This window comes from Emericellopsis atlantica (genome assembly GCF_019669845.1).
Source record: "Emericellopsis atlantica unplaced genomic scaffold F5Z01scaffold_10, whole genome shotgun sequence".
NCBI lineage: Eukaryota > Fungi > Ascomycota > Sordariomycetes > Hypocreales > Bionectriaceae > Emericellopsis > Emericellopsis atlantica.
The window spans coordinates 243,990-264,399 of record NW_025764712.1 but is presented as its reverse complement, the minus strand read 5'-3'; the positions used below and the strand labels follow the sequence as shown (position 1 = coordinate 264,399).

The 20,410-nt window shown below is 54.5% G+C and overlaps 8 protein-coding genes across 8 annotated transcripts; 4 read left to right on the top strand and 4 right to left on the bottom strand.

Moving 5' to 3' along the window:
* Positions 1–4: 4 nt before the first annotated feature.
* Positions 5–1,501, top strand: F5Z01DRAFT_673226 (uncharacterized protein; the record flags this gene model as incomplete). The annotated part of the gene is made up of 4 exons (XM_046264913.1): positions 5–118; positions 173–214; positions 266–999; positions 1,057–1,501. 4 exons carry the CDS (start codon positions 5–7, stop codon positions 1,499–1,501), a joined length of 1,335 nt encoding a protein of 444 aa, XP_046119197.1.
* On the bottom strand, positions 1,493–4,450 carry F5Z01DRAFT_652647 (periodic tryptophan protein 2). The gene is made up of 3 exons (XM_046263295.1): positions 4,313–4,450; positions 4,148–4,260; positions 1,493–4,099 (listed from the first exon to the last, which is right to left on the bottom strand). Exons 1-3 carry the CDS (start codon positions 4,328–4,330, stop codon positions 1,531–1,533), a joined length of 2,700 nt encoding a protein of 899 aa, XP_046119196.1. The 5' UTR covers positions 4,331–4,450; the 3' UTR covers positions 1,493–1,530.
* A 124-nt stretch (positions 4,451–4,574) lies between these two features.
* On the top strand, positions 4,575–6,548 carry F5Z01DRAFT_652644 (cell division control protein). Its single transcript, XM_046263294.1, has 4 exons — positions 4,575–5,003; positions 5,058–5,220; positions 5,283–5,593; positions 5,642–6,548. Exons 1-4 carry the CDS (start codon positions 4,893–4,895, stop codon positions 6,218–6,220), a joined length of 1,164 nt encoding a protein of 387 aa, XP_046119195.1. The 5' UTR covers positions 4,575–4,892; the 3' UTR covers positions 6,221–6,548.
* Positions 6,549–8,421, bottom strand: F5Z01DRAFT_652642 (branched-chain alpha-ketoacid dehydrogenase). The gene is made up of 4 exons (XM_046263293.1): positions 8,043–8,421; positions 7,868–7,987; positions 7,532–7,814; positions 6,549–7,474 (listed from the first exon to the last, which is right to left on the bottom strand). The coding sequence occupies exons 1-4, from the start codon at positions 8,210–8,212 to the stop codon at positions 6,677–6,679; spliced, it is 1,371 nt and encodes a 456-aa protein (XP_046119194.1). The 5' UTR covers positions 8,213–8,421; the 3' UTR covers positions 6,549–6,676.
* Positions 8,422–10,132: 1,711 nt separating this feature from the next.
* Positions 10,133–14,027, top strand: F5Z01DRAFT_620349 (putative ubiquitin hydrolase; the record flags this gene model as incomplete). The annotated part of the gene is made up of 8 exons (XM_046261133.1): positions 10,133–10,325; positions 10,391–10,538; positions 10,592–11,051; positions 11,102–12,688; positions 12,740–12,888; positions 12,937–13,369; positions 13,420–13,864; positions 13,918–14,027. 8 exons carry the CDS (start codon positions 10,133–10,135, stop codon positions 14,025–14,027), a joined length of 3,525 nt encoding a protein of 1,174 aa, XP_046119193.1.
* Positions 13,873–16,193, bottom strand: F5Z01DRAFT_45414 (asparaginase). The gene has a single exon (XM_046259848.1). The coding sequence runs from the start codon at positions 15,862–15,864 to the stop codon at positions 14,296–14,298; it is 1,569 nt and encodes a 522-aa protein (XP_046119192.1). The 5' UTR covers positions 15,865–16,193; the 3' UTR covers positions 13,873–14,295.
* Positions 16,194–16,899: 706 nt separating this feature from the next.
* Positions 16,900–19,261, top strand: F5Z01DRAFT_652633 (Serine/threonine-protein kinase bur-1). Its single transcript, XM_046263292.1, has 6 exons — positions 16,900–17,374; positions 17,429–17,510; positions 17,572–17,674; positions 17,730–18,126; positions 18,176–18,367; positions 18,422–19,261. The coding sequence occupies exons 1-6, from the start codon at positions 17,229–17,231 to the stop codon at positions 19,044–19,046; spliced, it is 1,545 nt and encodes a 514-aa protein (XP_046119191.1). The 5' UTR covers positions 16,900–17,228; the 3' UTR covers positions 19,047–19,261.
* On the bottom strand, positions 19,151–20,186 carry F5Z01DRAFT_44732 (uncharacterized protein). The gene is made up of 3 exons (XM_046259812.1): positions 19,673–20,186; positions 19,601–19,615; positions 19,151–19,548 (listed from the first exon to the last, which is right to left on the bottom strand). The coding sequence occupies exons 1-3, from the start codon at positions 20,081–20,083 to the stop codon at positions 19,255–19,257; spliced, it is 720 nt and encodes a 239-aa protein (XP_046119190.1). The 5' UTR covers positions 20,084–20,186; the 3' UTR covers positions 19,151–19,254.
* Positions 20,187–20,410: the final 224 nt, after the last annotated feature.

Genomic DNA, 20,410 nt, shown 5'->3' with positions numbered 1-20,410 from the left:
GACCATGGCCACGCCATACAACATCCACGTGAAACCGCATGAGTCTGGTCTCTTGCGGTTCTCACAAGACAATGCTTCTGCCGATAAAGTCTCAGAGCTTCTACAGAAAGATATTGAGGTGAGGTCCTATCAATACCTTCTGCGGTACGCCTCGCTTGACTAACGCGCGAAGAACCACCACGTTTTCTTCAACACCGGGGGCTTCCATAACCACGTAAGTACCTCTTTGCTAGTGCTTGTGTCTGGCCACTGCTGACCAGTTTAGATTCCTCATCATCTTCTCACACTATACGGCACGGGCGCTGGCCCCTCTGCCCTGCAGGCAGCCTTCTCCAAGAACGCTTCCTACCAGATTCGCGCGTCGACACCAGACTCATCCATCGTAGGGGAGCTTCAGACAGACTATCCCGCGGCGGCCCCCAAGTATCTAGGCAAGGGCAAGCACTATGCCGCCTTTCTGCGCTTCTTCCAGACCGAGATGGAGACCAAGAGTTGGCAGGACGTGCTGAAGGAGTACATCTTCAAGGAGGACGACGCTACCGCAAAGGACCTCTACGAGAGGCTCTTTGCCGGCTTCCTGCACCCCATGATTCAGCTCATGTTTGGTGTCGAGTGGCAGCAGCCTGCCATTGTCGCCGAGGCTCTCGCCCAGACGGCAGTGCACGACAATTGGCTGGGCGGCTTCCTCGCCGAGGCGGAGAAGCGTGCAGAGCAGCTTGAGCCCGGCACGTACCGACCCTTGACAGAGCTGTTTGAGGAGCTGCATGACAAGAAGCATGCGAAGCTCGCTCAGAGCGCTCGACTCGACGACAGCCAGAAGATCCGTGACGGCGTCATGGCGAGGGCGCCTGAAGAGGCGCTCGACTACATCAGTCAGATCAAGGTCCGGCCTGAGGAACTGGAGGAGAGAACGGCCGAGATGGCGCATAATGCTGCCTACATTGCTGCGGCGTCTTCGTGGCATCCGCCCCATGTCCCCAAATATGACTTCTTTTTGATGTGAGTCCATCTCATTCTCGAGGGCGCGCGGCAAAGGCTGACCACAACCATCAACAGTCACCATCTCAACGCCGTCCCCATCTTCCTCACGATCAATGAGCAAGCCTGGATCCCGACAGCCCTCAAGGTCCGGTTTTTAGAGTGGAAGATGCGTATCGATGTGGTCCAGTACATCGCGCGTGGCTGTCCTCCACTCCACCCAGAAGCTCTGCACTCCTTTGCTATGAAGGATGGAACCGCAGCTTCGGAGCCCAAGGAGCTGTTGCCCAGATTCCATGGTATCATGGACGATGGCCATACGATCAAGGTGGCGAGGTCGCTGCTCATCGCACAAGAGCAGACGAACAAGTTCGGAGAGGACAAGCCGTGGCTCAAGATTAAGGGCGACGACTGGCTCAGGGCCCATTACTTGCTGCTGGAGGGCACTGAAGGCGAGCAGGACTCGAATTGGGTCAGGTCAGCCGGGTTTGAGGGTGCTTGGAAGGATGTACCAAAATTGTAAAACAGGGTATTACGTCTTTTACATTGCATCTAGTCGTCTAAGCCGATCCATCCATCAGAGCCTTCTGAGCCATCATCCGATACCACATCCTGCATATCCAATGACACCGACTCATTCCCGTTTGCAATCACCTTGTCCAGTGTTACCGACTTTTGTTGTCCCTTGTCGGCCTGGGACAGGAGATAATCCACCATGTAGACGTTCTCGTCGGCCAATCTTCGAATCTCATCCTTCATTTTCGACACAGCTCTCGACACAACGCGGAGCTCGACATCCATCTTGCCCCGGTTCGCGCCCAACCAGGCGCCGTGCTTGTCCACCAGAGCCTTGATCCACAATAGACAGAACTCAATGTGTGGCGACTCTTCGGTCTGGGCGGCCACGAAACGCAACAGCCTCGACACGTAGACGGTAGGCAAGTCGCCCACCACAAGGGGAATTTCCGTGTGTGGCACGGCTTGGAAGACGCGCTTGATGAGCCCTGCCTCGTTTAGACGGAAGGCCATGACCAGAGCCTTCAGGTAGTCCTTCTCCTGGTCCAGCACTGCCAGTGTCGATGTTGGTGTGATTTCCATATTGAGGTCGAAAGGGTCGAACTGCACCGTCTGGTCCAGGCTGTAGATGAGCAGGCCCTCGGTGGACGCCGCACAGAAGGCGGTGCCTGCGGGGGAGAAGCCAACGCTCGTGACGCGCACTTCGGCCTGTTTCTTTCTCGCAGAAGGATCGCCACCACGCTTGGACCCAGGCAGCCTCGCGTCTCGTCGGTTCTCGCGATCCGACTCCTCGCCCTGGCTATCGAGCTCGCCGGCCGGCCCAGCCTCTGTGAGGAGCTTGCTGTTCAGAAACTCTTGCGTGCCAGACAATGACAGGTTGACAGAGACGGTGAACTTTTTCAACATGACCATTGTGGTGACGGAGTACAGGCAAATGTACTTGCTGTTTCCGCCGGCGAGGATACAGCTTCCGTCAGTGCTGTATCGGATCGTGTTGAAGCTCTTCGTGCCGGACACGTTGGCTGCGGTCCTGCGGTCCGAGATTTTGCGCCCACCAGAGGCATCTCTTCGTCCATCCAGGCCAGCCACTTGCTCTGCATCCGACATGGTCCAGAATGTCAACTGCCCGTCTAGTGTTGAGACAGCCAACTGTTGAGAGTCTGGGCGCACAGCAATATCCAAGATGTCAGCCTGGAGTTGAAGAGGTTCGCTTGTTTGTGTCCGAGAGAAGATGGACCAGATGCGCGCTGTTCTGTCCCAGCTTCCACTGACAAGGGAATCGCCACTAGGCGCAAAAGCCAATGCCGAGACAGGCCCCTCGTGGCCAGCAAGCTGGTCAAGCACTTGCCCTGTCTGTACGGACCAGATGTGAATGTCGAAGGAATCCAGGGAGCCGGCAGCGACAACCTCACCGCTTGGGTCGACGGACATACACGAGAAGGATAGCCTCGTGGGCGCTGTGAAGGTGCGGAAGTTTCGATACCGAATCAGATCCCATGCTCGTATAGAGCCGTCGAGACTTGCTGTGAAGAGAACGTTGCCTTTCTTCGCGAATTCGCATGCTGTGACGCCGCTCGTATGCTCGGTAAAGGTGACAATGCAGAAACCAGACTCAATGTCCCAGACCTTGATCTTCCCATCGTCTGCCGTCGTGATGATACGTTGGCCATCGGGCGAGTAGACAAGCGAGTTCATAGAGTCGAAGTGACCCTGCTGCTTGAGGATGTACGACTCCGACTGCCATTCCCAGACGAGCAGCTGACCTAGCTTCGAGGCACCAAAGGCTAGCCATTCTCCGCTCTGGTTGATAGTGACAAAGTCAATGTCATTTTGTGAGATGCTCAGTTTGTGGATGTTGTTGAAGTCGGGCATCTCGTACAAGGCGAAAATGCCGTCGGAGTAGCCTGCAACAAGCAGATTGGACGCGGCATGGAACGAGGCGCACCGGACGTGCGCGCTTCCTTGCATGAAGTAATGTCTCTCAACAATCCTCCACCGCATGTCGGCGTCTTCATCGTCGTCTTCGTCCATTCTGTCGTCCTCGATACGGTTCTTCGGCTTCACGTATTTCCACGTAAAGACCGCGCCATCCTTGCTGACTGTGTAGATAGTCTCCTGATCTTCGGAGAACCAAGCTCCGACGACAGCTTGTTTATGCCCCGACAGCACAGTGGGCTGAAACCCTTCTTCCGCATCCAGACTCCATATTCGCGTTGTCAAGTCTTTCGACGCTGTGAGGAAGAACCGCGAATCCGTGGACCATTCAATGTATCTCACATCATCAAAGTGCCCCATGTGAGAGTGATGCCGGACAAAGGGGGCAAACTCCAGCTCCCCCTCGGTGTTCGCGTCCGGCGTTGACGGCACCTGCCATACTTCGGTTCTGCGACCAAGGCCTACGGCGAAATGGCGACCAGAGGGCGAGAAAGCGAGAGCTGTGACTTTCGATCGAAAGGAGAAGTGATAGATCGAGATCCTTCGGAGTACATTCGTCAAGATAGCGTGACCGTCTTCGTCGATGGAGAGCAGAAGGTTCCCGCGGGGTGTTAGGCCGATGCGATCGATGTTCTTGCGATGCGCGAACGGGAGAGTATATGACTTGTTTCTGTATCATGGTTAGCCAATTGCCCTGCCATTGATTCAACGCACATACTCGACCAAATTGAAGACGGACACCCTGTTGCCGACAGGGGAGTACAGATGAGTGCCATCTGGACTGAAGAGCAAGTTGCCCTGGCAGTACACAGTGCCAAGCAAGTTTGAGAACTACACACTTGTCAGAGAGTCGTCGCGACCAATCTCAGCGAGCGCGACGCACCTTGAAGTCGGTCTTCATTGTCACCTGCGTTCCATCGTCAGTCGTGGTGGGATGAGGCACGACCTGATGCCATCGTCCAAAAAACTGTCCGCTTATCGGCTTGATTTTTTAAGTGGATCGCATCTTATCGCGACAGAGCGCATTGAGATCCCAGAACTGGTAGCCGGCAGATGGTTGATCCGCTCAGAGACAGCTTTGGCGCTAGCAGGAGCGAAAAGGAGATGGCCCGTGCTTCCCAGGTTGTCGTCCACCAAACGGACCAACCAGAAGCTCCAAATGGCTGAGTACGACCCCAGGGGACTTGCATCCCGAGCCAGAAGCCAGGGCAGGAAATTTGGAGCTGCCGCCAGCGGGCAGGTGGCTCTCCATCCTTCGTTCCCCTGACTTTGACATTGGGAAGCAGCTCCCAAAACATTGTCGACCAAACTCCACCGCACCTTGGACTCGACTCTTCCGACTTTGAGCCAACAACTTGTCCTTCGACGCCTGATTATTACTGCCACCATTCGTAACGATTGCTGGCATTGAGTTGTGATATCTCCGGCATAGTCCCCTCTTTCTCACACACCGCGACTTCACGATGGCTCCTCCTCCCGCCGCCGAGACCAGCGCCTCGCCGATTGGCATTGCCAATCTGCCCAACCAGCGCCACAAGATTGTTGCGAAGCGCGGCGCCGGCTTCACTATTATGGTAGTCTACAGTCCGAGATTGGGCGGGTCACGCAGAAGGCTAACAAGGGGTTAGGTCGCTGGCGAGTCTGGCTTGGGAAAGACCACCTTCATCAACACCCTGTTCTCGACCACCATCAAGAATTATGCCGACCACAAGAAGCGCCACCAGAAGCAGGTGGACAAGACGGTCGAGATCGAGATCACCAAGGCCGAGCTTGAGGAGAAGTTCTTCAAGGGTGAGTCTAAGTCTGCGTGCGGATCGACCATGTAAGTCGGCCTGGCTGATTGATATTCACAGTCCGCCTCACCGTGATCGATACCCCCGGCTTTGGCGACTACGTCAACAACCGCGACTCATGGATGCCCATCATCGAGTTCCTCGACGACCAGCACGAGTCCTACATGCTTCAGGAGCAGCAGCCTCGTCGACAGGACAAGATCGACCTCCGTGTCCACGCCTGCCTGTACTTCATCCGCCCCACTGGCCACACCCTTAAGCCTCTCGATATTGAGGTCATGAAGAGGCTGAGCTCGCGTGTCAACCTGATCCCCGTCATTGCCAAGGCCGACACGTTGAGCCCGGCGGATCTCGCCAAGTTCAAGCAGAGGGTAGGTTCATGAGCTATCCTAATATCCAGTCAAGCTAACAAGAGGAAGATCGTTTCGGTTATCGAGGCTCAAGACATTAAGATTTACCAGCCACCGATCGAGGAAGACGATGAGGCCGCTGCCCAGCATGCGCGTAGCCTTATGGCTGCTATGCCTTTCGCCGTTATCGGCTCGGAGAAGGACGTCAAGACCGGCGATGGCCGCATCGTCAAGGGTCGTCAGTACTCATGGGGTGTTGCCGAAGTCGAGAATGAGGATCACTGCGACTTCAAGAAGCTCCGCTCCATCCTGATCCGCACCCACATGCTTGACCTCATCCACACCACCGAGGAGCAGCACTACGAGGCGTACCGCGCCCAGCAAATGGAGACCCGCAAGTTCGGCGAGGCCCGTCCCAGGAAGCTCGACAACCCCAAGTTTAAGGAGGAGGAGGAGGCGCTCCGCAAGCGCTTCACCGAGCAGGTCAAGATCGAGGAGCAGCGTTTCCGCCAATGGGAGCAGAAGCTCATCGCCGAGCGCGACCGTCTCAACAAGGATCTCGAACAGACCCACGCTCAGATCAAGCAGCTCGAGACAGAGCTCGAGTCCATGCAAGGAAGCGCTGTCCGCAGCCACGGCCGTCGTTAAAAGCGTCGAGGGTCGCCTCGTCGGATGCTCCAGGTCGGGGTTTGGAGTTGAAAATGGTTCAAGAGATACCACTATGTCTGGAAGAGATGCGTCTAGCATCCGAGAGGTTGGCGGGCAGGACTCTGCAATTTACGACTTGCGCGACTGCATCCTTTGGTGGTTCCGAGGACAGTTCGTCCAAGCAAGCAAGCAAGCACGGCCTGGGTGGAGAGTCTTTGCTAGTATTGTCACATCTTATTACTCCTTATTGAGCCTTCTTTGAGTTAGGTACTTACCTGATGTAATTAACTGTTTTACGACGCCTAAAGTACTTTTTATATGAAGTTTGACATGAGACATATGAGCATTGAACAGTGTCCTAAATAATTGCCTCTTACGCCAACGCCACGCTCAAATTTGAAAGAGAATAGTGAAGAAAGTAGCCCTGATGCAAGTACTTCGTGGGAATCCCGCTTGCTAGACAGCGTCCATGCTAGCTCTTGTTATGACCTGCTCGTTCTTGTTGCCTAGCCTCGAGATTTGCAGAAAGGCGTCGACGCCGTAGCCCTCCAAGCTATGTACGTCAAGGTTTCCTGCCCAATATTCGGCATAAACGCGGCTGAGGGGCAGCCCCATACCCAGTCGCAGATCTGGCGGCCGACTTGTCAAGGTGGCAAGCGAGCTTTGGTACGGAGGCGTTTTGAGATCCGCGCGCCCGAGGTCGTCTTCGATATGCAGCTCCTGCATCGTGGCCGCCATCTTTGGCACACGGCCTAAGTTGGCCAGACGTTGCTGGCTATGTGGCCCCTTTGAGAACGCCCATAAGTAGGGAAGCTCTTGGCGGGGAATGCCGCCTCCACGGTCCGAGATACGAATGGTGGCATGCTGCGGTGCCTCGGCAATGGTCACCTCGATGGGTGGCGGCTCGTCTTCGGGATGTCCGTGCTTGCCATGCCAGTCGATGACGGCCTGTATGCTGTTGCGTAGGAGTTCGCCAATGATGTATTCGAGATGGGAAAGGATGTACGGGAAAGAGGTTTCGAGGTGACCTTCGATCTTGATCTCTGGCACCTTGACGTCCGGCGCATTGGTAGAGCGAGCGATCTTGCGCGTGGCCGCGGCGCAACTCTCGATGACAGACTTGGCATTGCATTTGATAAAGACCTCGCCAATAAAGTCGGATTCGGAAAGCTTTGCGCCCGGCGAGAAGTGAGGCGAATTATATGTCTCAGAGAGGGAGAGATGCTGCTCGGCGATCACGCGGCGGGATATTCGCTATAAGTTTCTGATGAGTATTTCGGTCTGCGCAGGAAGATAGCAAGGCCAACTTACGGACTTGAGTATGGTGTTCATGAAACGGTCCATCTCTTTTGCGTCAAACAGTCCCTCGCACTCATGGATACCCATGGCCAGCTTTGGGATCACAGTAAGATGTTTCTTCAAGTTGTCGCTGATGATTTCGCAGAGTCTGTCGTTGTCATCCAGCGTCTTGATCTCCTTCACCTTGCGGAATGTATCGAATGCATTGTAATATAGATTATAGACGTCTTTGATGTGGGGATTCTCGACAACAACGTAAGGCAGTTGCTGCATGTCCCGGATGCGATGCGCTATTCTGTATCGCTCAGTCAGTCGCGTGACGTTGTGTGACTTGCCAAGGGCGCGTACCTCGTCGGTAATTCGGTTCGAACATAATTCGCAGAGCTGATGAGACGGGCCTCGGTCAATGACCTCCCGAACACCATCAGCTGCCGCAGGCTAATGGGGCGTGCCTCTTTGGCCACCCATCTAGGTCCAGGCATTAATCTGACGTTCTGGTGTATCGACAAAGCCCCAGACTTACTCATCCAGTACACTGACTGGGCGCCATGTCGGGCTGTTGCGGGCCTTGACAGGAGTATTGGTCATGAAGTTTGCGGACGACTGGCATCTCGAACATCGTTTGAGTATCGGCCTGTGACTGGGTGCTAATCCGCGGCGTTTGCTGGCAGCGCGCAGCGTGCTGGAGAACATTGTTGCAGTGCCATGCACAGTCGGGGCGGGCGCGATGACGTGTCGAATATTCGAGGATGAATCTAATGGGATTTGGGGCGGGCAGTTGAGCGATGTGTCAGGAAGTGGTTGTTTGATCGTTCTGACGTCGAGATCAATGTCATGAAGCTCCCAAAACCGATGGCGCGCGGAGCTCTTCGAGGCTCTGCACGTACCCCACACTGGCGATATCGGCAGTCGGCTTGGCGCTTCCCCAGCTAACGTCGACAGAGCCTCAGCCTTCTGAATTCTGAACAACATGTGGTGTTCGAAAGCCTACCACAAGGTGATGTCACGAAAGGGATAATTGGGTAGCACTTGATGCCCACCTTGACACTTTCGTAGTAGAGGCATCTCTACGCAATTTTATGTTATGTGTGGCCAACATTCCCTAAGACAGGAAACATGTACGGTTGTGCGTGTACCACAACTGCAACACCATTCGGACAGCATTAATATAAGATATTTAGCCACGATTTTCGAACACTTCAATCGTTCCTTGCGTGCGAGTCCACGCTTGAGCGCGTATGAATCGAATTGACTACCAACTTTCAACACCATCCCCAGCCTGGCCTAGGGTAATCGTGATGATCAGGAGGAGGGGCACGGGGCAACAATGACGCCAAGTCTGGGCAGCTAAGGAATAACTTCATCCAGGGTGTGGCCCAAGGCGATGTGGAAAGTATCCGGTTATCAAGCCCACGGAGCAACATGGCAGCCTACCTTACTTCCAATACCAACCGCTCGACGCTTTGTAAACCAACCACCTTCTGCTTTTCCTAGTCGCTCTTCCAAGAACATTGCTGCGGTTTAACGATCTTCAGCTTTCGTCATAGCTTCGGCCAGCTTTGTGTGTCATTCAGCGTCTTCTCGCCCCCCGTCCTCGAGTGTCCCGAGCTTGATCAGCGTCGTCACGCATTTCTCCAAACCCCACTCCACCTTCCAGGACATCACCACTGTCACCGAATTTTACCAAGACGTGGATTTGGATACCTGTCCGGACCTTTGCTTTGTCCAACAATGATTGAGAAACCGTAAACGTCGAATCGCTATTTCTGACCACCGATTCCTCGAGCAACTGCAGGCGCGCGCAGCCGTGCGATCCATCCCCACTACGCAAACCGAACGACGACGTATCCATTGGATATCGCGAGACCTTCGACAGTCGACAGACCATATCGTCGCATAAAGAAGCCGTGTGCTCAAATAACCAGTCGAGTCAGACCCTCAGCAAACCCTTCCACGTGGCTCAGGAGTCTGCTGTAGCCAACCGTAATCATGGTTCGTGCATCGTCTTTCTTCAGGTCTTTATATGTTCGTCTTTGTTCTGCAAACCCGCAGCGCGTTGTTTGCGCTAGGCCATTCGATTTGGACCTTGGCCAATGGTGCGATTGATAATATGACTTTCAAGTCGCATGCTGTGCAACTTGAAGCTGCCCGGAAACAGGATTCGGCGATTCACGACCAGATGATGGTAGGATCAGAGAAGCCGAGTGGATCAGACGGATTCACGCTTCTCAGGTACCTTACACTGACGTTCCACGCGGTTATTGCCATTGTCAGTGGCCAAGAACACAAGTGTGCTACCTTGTGGCTAACCCTGATTTCTGCCGGTCAGGTACCTGGGCATTCAAGTGTTGCGCTTTCCCCATTCATCGTCACCTGCACCTGCTAATCACCACTGCCTCTCCGACAAAAACATCGGAGGTCTTCCTACACCATGTAACGCCATCATCCTAACCTCACGCTCCTCCATCATACACCACCTACACAGCTGACACCGCACGCTGAAATTCGATCGGCGGCCTCAACTTTTGCTCTTGCGCCTTTCCCACCTGCCTTGGTTTTGGCACAGCATCCTCAGAACACACCATGTCTTCTCACGCTCGTTCCTCTTTACCCATGCGTCTTAGATCTAACAAGCATGTTGATTCACAGGCCTACAGCCCTCCATCTCCCAATGAGATGGTGGTGGACACGCCGGATTACGAGGGATTCGAAGACATGTCGGAGAAGGAACCGGTCGCTATCATCAGCCCCGATCCCACTGAAATGGACACGGACCGCTTGCAAGATCTGCCACTTGCCACAGACTGTACGTGTGGAGCGTTAGAAGCCCAAAAAGCCATGCGACCGCGCGCTAACGTGTTGGTTCACTAGACGAGGCCATGAAAGACCTAGTCTTGCCGCCCCTAGCCGATGAGCCCAAAATCCTAGAGGATGCCTACAACACCTGGACAGTCGATAACTGGCGCTCTCGGGGCAAACGAGAGCATGGTCCCATTTTCGAAGCTGGTGGATATCCCTGGTAAGCCTATCATGTGTTCCGACAATCCCTGGCGCAGCTGCTAACTCCAGCAGGCGTGTGTTGCTTTTCCCACATGGCAACGGTGTCGACCAATGCTCTATTTACCTCGAGCATGGTTTCGAAGCCGATCAAGTTCCCGAAGGGTGGAGCTGTTGCGTCCAGTTCTCCTTGGTGCTCTCCAATCCTAACGATCCAAGCTTGTACATGCATCATGCGGCACATCACCGTTTCACTAAGGAAGAGGGTGACTGGGGCTTCACTCGCTTTGTGGAACTTCGGCGCATGTTCAACGTGCCGTGGGAGGGAGGCAGTCGCCCCATTTGCGAAAACGACACTGCCAATATTACAGCATACCTGCGTTTCGTGGAGGATGAGACTGGAGTCCTGTGGCACAACTTCACTAACTATGATTCAAAGAAGGAGACTGGGTTCGTCGGACTCAAGAACCAGGGTGCAACCTGCTATCTGAATTCTTTGCTACAATCATTATACTTCACCAACGCCTTCCGCAAGGTAAGGAATAACACTACGCAAGACCTCGCACACTCTCTGACAACCCGCAGGCAGTATACGAAATTCCTACAGAAAACGACCAAAGCATGCAAAACAGTGCTTATACGTTGCAGCGCCTCTTCTACCAATTACAGACCGTGGACCAGGCTGTTGGTACGAATGAGTTGACCAAGTCCTTTGGCTGGGAAACACGCCACATTTTCGAGCAGCAAGATGTGCAAGAGCTGTCGCGCAAGCTGATGGAACGCATGGAAGAAAAGATGAAGGGCACAAAGGCCGAGAATGTCCTGCCGGAAATGTTCTGTGGCAAGGTCAAGACCTACATTTCCTGCATAAATGTAGACTACGAATCGAGTCGTATCGAGGATTTCTGGGACATTCAGCTCAATGTCAGCGGAAACAGGACCCTCCAGGACTCGTTTAAGGACTACATCCAGGTCGAGAAGCTCGAGGGCGAGAATCAGTACTTCGCTGGCGACAACTACAAGCTCCAGGACGCCAACAAGGGTGTGATATTCACCAGCTTCCCCGACGTTCTGCACCTGCAACTGAAGCGTTTCGAATACGACATCCAGCGCGATATGATGATGAAGATCAACGATCGGTACGAGTTCCCGGAAGTCTTCGACGCTGCTCCGTATCTCAGCACGGATGCCGACAAATCAGAGCCTTGGACGTACCAGCTTCATGGCGTCTTGGTGCACAGCGGTGACCTGAACGCTGGTCACTACTACGCCTTCTTGAAGCCGGAGAAGGAAGGATGGTTCTACAAGTACGACGACGATAAAGTGACCAAGGCGACAATGCGCGAAGTGTTGGAAGAAAACTACGGCGGAGAGTATCACACAGCCAATGGCAACCCGCGCGCACCTACCCAGAAAAAAGCCCCTATCATACGCCAGAACAGCGCTTACATGCTTGTATACATACGCCAAACCAAGGTGGAAAAAATTCTGTGCCCTGTCACTGACGATGACGCCCCCCTGCATCTGCAGCAAAAGTTCAAGGAAGAAATCGAGCTTAAAGAAGCGCGCCGGCGTGAACAAAAGGAAGCGCATCTGTACATGCTCGTCAAGGCCATCACGAACGACACTTTCCGCGAGTACAGCGGCACAGACATGTGCGCCTTTGACTCCGACCGCGAATTGGACCCATCAGCTCCGTACACTTTCCGTCTTCAGCGTACCATGACCATGAAGGATTTTATCGAGCACGCGGCGCAAGAAATGGGCAAGGATCCAAAACTGCTGCGTCCATGGTTGATGGTGAATCGACAAAACAGGACAATTCGTCCTGATCAGCCCATCATGGACTTGACACCTACTATCGAAGATGTCTTCACCAAATCTACCGCAGCTCGAGACAGCTGTCTCCGACTATGGATCGAGGAGGCCGAAGCAGTCGATGACAATGGCGAACCCGTTTGGCAATCTTACGCAAGCCCATCGAATGCGGTTCAAGTGAAGAACGACACTATTTTACTACTCCTCAAGTACTTCGACGTGGAAGGCCAGACACTCCGAGGCGTGGGTCATGTGTACATTGGCAAGGACAAGAGAGTGGAGGAGCTTGTTCCCTTGATCCAAAAGAAGATGGGCTGGGAAGGCAATGATGAGCAGAAGCTCCTTCTGTGGGAGGTAAGATATCCGACGCTTTGTCGTGCGACAAGTCACTAACGAACCTCGCAGGAGATCAAACCCACGATGATCGAGCCGCTGAAGCCTAAAGGAACCCTCAAAAGCGCCGAACTACAAGACGGCGACGTCATCTGTTTCCAGGAAGCACATGAAGCAAACGCGACTTCGGAAGCGACAGCAGAGAAGACGATGCAGGACCCGTGAGTACTGAGAATGGCGGGCTGAATTCTCGTCACTAACGCAAGCAGGATCAGCAAACCTTCTGACCGCTTCAACGATGCAAGGGAATACTATGACTTCTTGGAGCACAAGCGCGTGGTTAAGTTCCTCGCGCACCCCTCCAGATTTGAAGGAGAGCCGTTTGCGCCCTTTGACCTTGTCCTGAACTCCAAGCTGAACTACGACACACTTGCTGAGCGTGTTGGAGCTCATCTGGGGGTGCCGCCGACACATATCCGCTTCTGGACCGTCAATGCTTCGACAAACAACCCCAAGGCCCCTGTCAGGCGAGGCACCAACCCCAGCCTTCGCCAAATTCTGAACCCGGGAGGTACGAACACGTACAGTCAAAGTCAGAGAAGCGACGCCTTCTATCTCGAGGTCCTTGACATGAGCCTGGATGAGTTTGACACGAAGAAGAGCGTCAAGTTGACCTGGCTGAGTGAAGGCATTACGAAAGAGGTAAAATTTCACCTGAGTGCACCCCCCGGGACTGGCTAACACGCTTGCAGGAACCACTCGACCTCTTGGTGCCGAAAGCTGGAACATTGTCCGACGTCGTCGAAGCTCTCATCAAGAAACTGCAGATCCCTGACGAGGCTGAGGGCGGCCGAATCAGAATCTACGAGACAAACTCGAACAGGGTTTACCGGGAACCTGCGCGAGACCACGCGGTCCTGAACCTCAGCGATTACACGCAAATCTATGCTGAGCGTGTGCCCCCTGAAGAGGTTGATGCAGACGAGAGCAACTTCATCCAAGTTTTCCACTTCCAAAACGAAGTCAATCGCTCGCACGGCGTTCCCTTCAAGTTCCTTATGGTCGAGGGCGAGAAATTCGCGGACACCAAGAAGCGCCTGGAGAAACGGACGGGCTTCAAGGGCAAAAGCTTTGAGAAGATCAAGTTTGCATTGGTGAGGAGAGCTAACTACTCAAAACCCCAATACCTCGAGGACGGTGAGTACTTAATGTCGCCATGCGTATGGGAACCACGCTGACTTTCTGGACAGACGATGAACTGTGGAGCGTTGCCACCACGGAAGACGATTACCTTGGTTTGGATCACGTAGACCGATCGAGGTCTGTTAGAAATGGAGGTGGCGATCTTTTCCTTCGATAAGCAGTGCCAGAAGGCTGGAAAGCCAGGTTAGACATGTGCTCTGTAGAGCAAGTTTGCTGCATTGGCTCATCTGCATTGTTGCTGTACACTACGCGAGGGAACAGAACACATGGGGGCGATGGGTAGAATTGAAGAAAGTTTGTCAAGCAAGTATTTATTCACCATGGGTTGGCAGCTTTAGAAATTGCGAGGCAGTATGTGAGTTCTATGGCGAAATTCTACTTTATACGCTGTTGTGGCAATCAATTCCATTTTGGAGCTCGCCTCATCAGGCCGAAGACTTCCACGGACCCCTTTCAATCTCCTCCACCGAGAGGTGCGCACCGGCCTGCTTGAGGAGCTGCGCGCACTCATCTTTCCCTGACAGAGAAGCCAGAAAGAGTGGCGAGTTGTTTGCCTTGTTGCGTTCGTGGACGCTGGCCCCGCGCTCGAGCAGGTCCCTTACGATGCCGACATTGCCTGTTACCGCTGCCAGATGCACGGCGGTGTTCCCCGCGTAGTCGGCTTGTGTCAACAACTGCGCGCCATCCCCCTGGAGCAGGTCACGCACCGCAGCGGCGTCGCCTTCCTCGATGGCGTACCCAAGCGCTGCAAAGGCGGACTTCTCGACCGTGAGACGTTCGGACGCAGCCGAGAGCGACGAAGCAGGGTGCGAGAAGCTCGGTTGTGGCACCTCGGTCATCTCGCCGCGTATGGGGCGCGCGAGACGAGCCGTGATTTCCGCCTTGGAAAGCCCTGGCTGAGCGAGGAGGTAGGAGAGTTTGGTGAGAGCTGCCTCGACCGTCAAGTCTAGACCGAAGACGACACCGGCACGGCCGAGGTGGGTGCCGGGTGCGTAGACTGGCGATACGAAGCCCGCCACGCACTGGGAGACATTCATGACGATGACGCCGCGTTCAATGGCGGACTTGATGACACGGGTCAGGGGCCCGTCTGCGCCGCCGGGCACGTTGCCCATGCCGAATGTCTCGAGAATCAGGCCTCGGAGATCAGGCAGACGCAGGACGGCGTCGAGCATCTCCGCCTTGATGCCTGGGAAGATGCGCAGAGATGCGACGTGGGTCGTGTCTAGGTCTGTCGCTACGGATAGAGGGGATATGGTCGTGGGCCGGAGAACGAGAGGCCAGTTGACATCGATGCCCAGCCCGTTGACCCGCGCCAGGGGCTCGCAGTTGGGCGAAGCGAAGGCCTCAAAGGAGGCTGACGAGACCTTTGTCGTCCGGTTCCCGCGGTACAGTTTGTGGTGGAAGAAGAGTGACACCTCGGGGATGACGAATGTGCCCGCGATGATGAGGGAGCCCAGGAGGTTGTCGACGGCATCGGACTGGAGTGCAAAGATGGGCGCCTGGGAGCCTGTCAAGATGACGGGCTTGCCCAGGTTGTTCATCATGAAGGAGAGAGCCGAGGCTGTGTGGGCCAGAGAGTCGGTGCCGTGCAAGATGACGAAGCCGTCAAAGAGGTGGTAGTTCTCCTGGACGGCGAGGGCAATGGCGGCCCAGTCACTCGCCGACATGGACGAAGAGTCCAGGAGGGGATCGAACTCGACCATGCCGTAGCGAATGTGGCGGTTGTACGCGGTCGGAGGCGTGCGCAGGGACGGTACCGTGATGTCCTTGCCCTTGTGCTTGGCTGGGAGGCCCAAGGACGGGCCTGACTGATCGTTGAACGATGGGCGGGGTGCCATGGCACTGTCCATGAATCCCTCGGACGGTTGAAGCCCATCTGGCCCTTCTTGCATACAGATGGTGCCTCCCGTGCCAATGATGAGGACGCGAGACTCGGGGAGAATGGTGTTGTAAGGGGGCGTGGTGTGCCCATTGCTGTGTAGAGGCCCCATGGTGCAGGAGTGAGGATGGATGAGTTTACTTTATAAGCTCGAGCGAGGAAGCGTACTTGGCTTGCGTGTGTAATTGGCACACGCAAGTTTACAGTGTCCTCGACACTTGCTTGGTGGTTGAACTTTGAAGTACTGTACTCCAGTAGACACGATATCCTCGAGCACCTTGGAATCGCAGCTGGGAAACTTTCCCAGTAGAGGCTCTGTCAGGTTTCCCTGCTGGCACTTGGAGATGGTGGGAGTATAGTATGGAGGATTGCCAGAGATAACAGGAAGATGGTGAGGTGCGATAAGAGCTGAGATGGCAACTTGAGTCCGAGTGAAGCAGTAATGCTCTTTCAAAATGTTGTATGCTGGATTGAGAGTTCGCTGGGACGTTTACACTTGCATGGAAAAAATTCCCTCCTGCTTTATGTGGCCAGCAGCCGAAAGTTTTGGCCATGAACCTTGAAGTCTGGGTAGTGGTGCCGGCGACGGTGGGGCTCGGGTGCACCCAAGTCGGAACTTGGGCGAAAGAAGCGCTTGACTGTGGACTGGATGTTCTCGAAGTCTGTTTAGAAGGGGTAATTATTACCCCATAGTATCATGTTGCTGCGGTGCACGACTGGTCGCGAAGGCATCCTCACGACTGTTCCCCTATGTTAGTCCAATCAATCGATGGCATCTCGACACTACTTGCGTGATGTTAGTATCACATGGTCCGCTCTAGATTTTCCAGGCCTCTCCAGTCGCTTGAGTGAAAGATTGAGTATGAATTCACGATTCAGCGGGACTGCATTTAGTCAGGTAGTATCCGTACTTGGTAGGAAATGGTGAATAAACTCGGGGTAAAGTGACAGGACGGATGGGCTGGTCTAATTTCCAGAACCGCGATGTACTTTGATGGACAGGTTCTCAAAGCTCAATAACCATCGAAGCGTGGCAGCAATTGATTGATGGTGGTGCGAGCTGTCAAAAGGCAAACTGACCTCATCGCTGCTGCATTTGGTGATCCCTAGCGCTGAGCGATTCTGCCATCAGACCCCGCCTTCCCCAATCGGATTGTCCTTGGGCGATCTACTCAGTGAACTCGCAACACTTTCTTCGCAACGAGTGTATCGCCATACCTTATTAATTACTTAATCGCAAACGTCCCGCCATCATCTCGACAGCTCCCCAGAAGAAGCCATCATTAGAAAACTTACAGCCTCCCATAGTGGCCACGGACTGGCACGTGAAAGTAGAACGCGCTTGCGCGCGAATGGCGTTGCGAGCCTTTCCCTGGGCTTGAAACCAAAGTCACCAACTTCAACGCACGAGATCGATCCAACGATTCTACAAGTTCGGGTTCCAGTTCATTACGGGCAGCTCATCCAGGTGTCGCGATGGACCGCGTCCTCGAACGCACGCCGGAGGGCACCTCGCCACGGACCTTTGCCCTCAACCACCAGAGACCTAAGAGGACCTATGCTGGATGCTCGCGCATAGCCGACTACGAGCTCTTGGGGAAACTGGGCGAGGGAACATTTGGGTAAGAACCGAGTGAAACCGGTTCCCTGGGAGACAGCTTGCTAACATGGGCCAGTGAGGTTCATCGGGCCCGGTCGCGGAAGTCCGGATCGATCGTGGCGCTGAAGAAGATTATCATGCACCACGAGAAAGACGGGGTATGTGAGCCATGGCGTCTGGAAGATTTGGTCAATCGGCTGGTACTGACCACTTCATCAGTTCCCGATTACGGCATTGCGAGAAATCAAGCTACTCAAGCTCTTGTCACACGAGAATGTCCTTCGCCTCGAGGATATGGCCGTGGAGCATCCAACAAAAGCCAGTGAGTGTCGCATTCATATCGATCGATGCAAGTCCCCGTTGACAGCCGTTTGAAGCCGACAAGCGTAAGAAGCCCATCATGTACATGGTGATGCCGTACATGGATCACGACCTTTCAGGTCTCTTGGAGAATCCATCCGTACATTTCAAAGAGGGGCAGATAAAGTGCTACCTCCTGCAGCTCCTGCGAGGCCTCAGCTACCTTCACGACAAGAACATCCTCCATCGCGATATGAAGGCGGCCAACATCCTTATCAACAACCAGGGCCTGCTGCAAATAGCTGATTTCGGACTGGCTCGACACTACGAAGGACCTCCACCCGTTCGTGGCCAAAACCGAGGCGAAGGGCGGCGCGATTACACTAGTCTTGTGGTCACGCGCTGGTACCGACCTCCAGAATTACTACTCCAGTTGAAGCAGTACACCACCGCAGTAGACGTCTGGGGAGTCGGGTAAGCATCTGCAAATGATCTCGGAAACGCTGTTCTGACAAAGCTGCAGGTGTATCTTCGCCGAGATGATCGTGGGGAAGCCGATCCTGGCGGGTGAAAGCGACACACACCAGCTCGAGCTCATCTGGGATCTTATGGGGTCACCCACCGAAGAGAACATGCCTGGTTGGAAACTGCTCCCCGGCGGTCAAGGCCTAACACCTCGTCCTCGAACTGGGAACCTCCAGAACAGGTTCAGAGAGTAAGTCGTTTTGCTTCATCCAATCAAAGTGGAGCTTTGACTGACAACCCGCAGTGCTGGAACAGGAGCTATCAGCTTGCTGAGAGAACTATTACGATTGGACTGGAAGACCAGGATCAACGCGGTCGATGCCCTGGAGCATCCATTCTTCCAGATGCAGCCACTGCCCATGAAGCCTCACGAAATCCCCACATACGAGGAGAGTCACGAGCTGGACCGCAGAAAGTTTCACGACCGCAAAGCCAATCTCCCGCCGGCGCCCAAGGGCGGTACTGTTGGTATCGGGCCCGACGCCAATGGCGCGACGGCGGGTTTCAACAGCGACGGTTACGTTAGAAACGGTGGTGCACCGAACAATGGACGATTCCGTGATGATCGGCGGCCACCGTGGCCACGAGACCGCGGGCCACCGCCAAGCAGGCCGCCACCAGGTGCACGAGACGATATGGACCGCGCGCCCCGGCCTAGAGGCTTGCCGCCACGCGGAGGCGACATAGACACGTACATTCCAAGCTATAGGGGAGAAGACGATGGGCGGCGCAGAGATGATCGACCGAGGGATGACAGGCGGCCTCGACCTCCTAGGGACGAGTATCGACGGACGCGTAGCCGCTCTCGATCTCCCGGCCTGGACCGACGCGATCGAGAACGGGAACGAGTTGAGGTTTACCGCAGGTAGCTACAGCTAGGCCTGGCACTTTCCAGGGCCAACCGCTGAACGGATCAGCGTGAAAGGGGGCTTGGCGTTCGGTTTGGCCAGGCGAGAGATTGATCACGGCATTTCATTGCACAAGTAAGCACTTAGCGAACAACATACCCCAAAAAGGCAGCGTGGAAAGTGCGGAACTGGCTCGTCAAGCCTTTTCTGTCGATGTAAAGAGATTCAATTAAGCGTCTGAAGAGTCATCTTCCTCATGTATCGTCTGTGACAGCAAACCAGATGCACGCTTCCGGCGGACGGGAGATGTGGACGTCTCCAACCACTGCCAGTCCGCTTCATCCGAGTCACCTCTGTCAGAGAGGAAACGGCGCTTCGGCAGAGGACTGATTTCCTCGCCGTCACTATCCTCTGCCGCATCATCGTACGGCGAATCCTGGATACTGAGCTTGGTCGAGACAAAGTTGGACACCAAGGCCAACACGACGCCAGCAGATATTCCTATTGTAGCGGCGGTGACCACCTAGATACGTCAGTTCAACGAGATGCAGCATTTGTGATAGTGTGCAGCTCACAAAAGTGTACAGTGGCTGCCTCTTGGTTAGTCGAGCTGTCTGTTGACATGCTTTGGGGGGGGGATTTCTCACCTCGAGGCTAGCAAGCCATGTCCACAAGGTGCTCGCGAGCGCGATAAAGCAATAGCCAAGATATATAAAGGGCGCGAACACCACCGACAGAACTGACGTGACTATGCGCAGCGGTATCAGGAGAAGCTGGAATGGGAACGCGACAACTGTTGCCATATGCAGGATCCACCACTTGTAGTGAATGCTTGTCACGGCTGAGTAGGCAAAGCCGAAGATGAGGGACAGCGGCTCGATAATGACCGACACGGCTGTTGGCTCGGCCATTGTGGCGGGCGTGAAGGTGCCGGTGATGGCAGATCGTGACTTGGCAACGCGTGCGAGTACGTACGATTGATAACCCAGTCCAGTGCTGCCGGCAGACGATACGTCAATGGACATGGAGTTCTGGATGACTGGGGGCGCACAGACCATCCACCTTCGGGTACGTAGCACGAGATCTACCTTTAGAGTTCTCTAAAGGGCATGACCATTGTGCTAGAAAATACCAAGTGCAGTATTGATCAACTACTGATTCACTCGCTTGATCTGGGGTTCAACTATTGCGAGTGAATTGATTCAACACACAATCAACTTCATGAACACTCAGGCTCAGGCCCAGGCTCAGGCTGGCTGGCAGCGATGCGGGTCCCACTGTACCTTACTCAGGCTGCAGTCTGCACCTGTAGGGCCGCCCAGTGCCCCGCCAAATGCCCAGCCCGGGAGCGTGGAATGACCGGATTGATCCATGATACCTGGGTA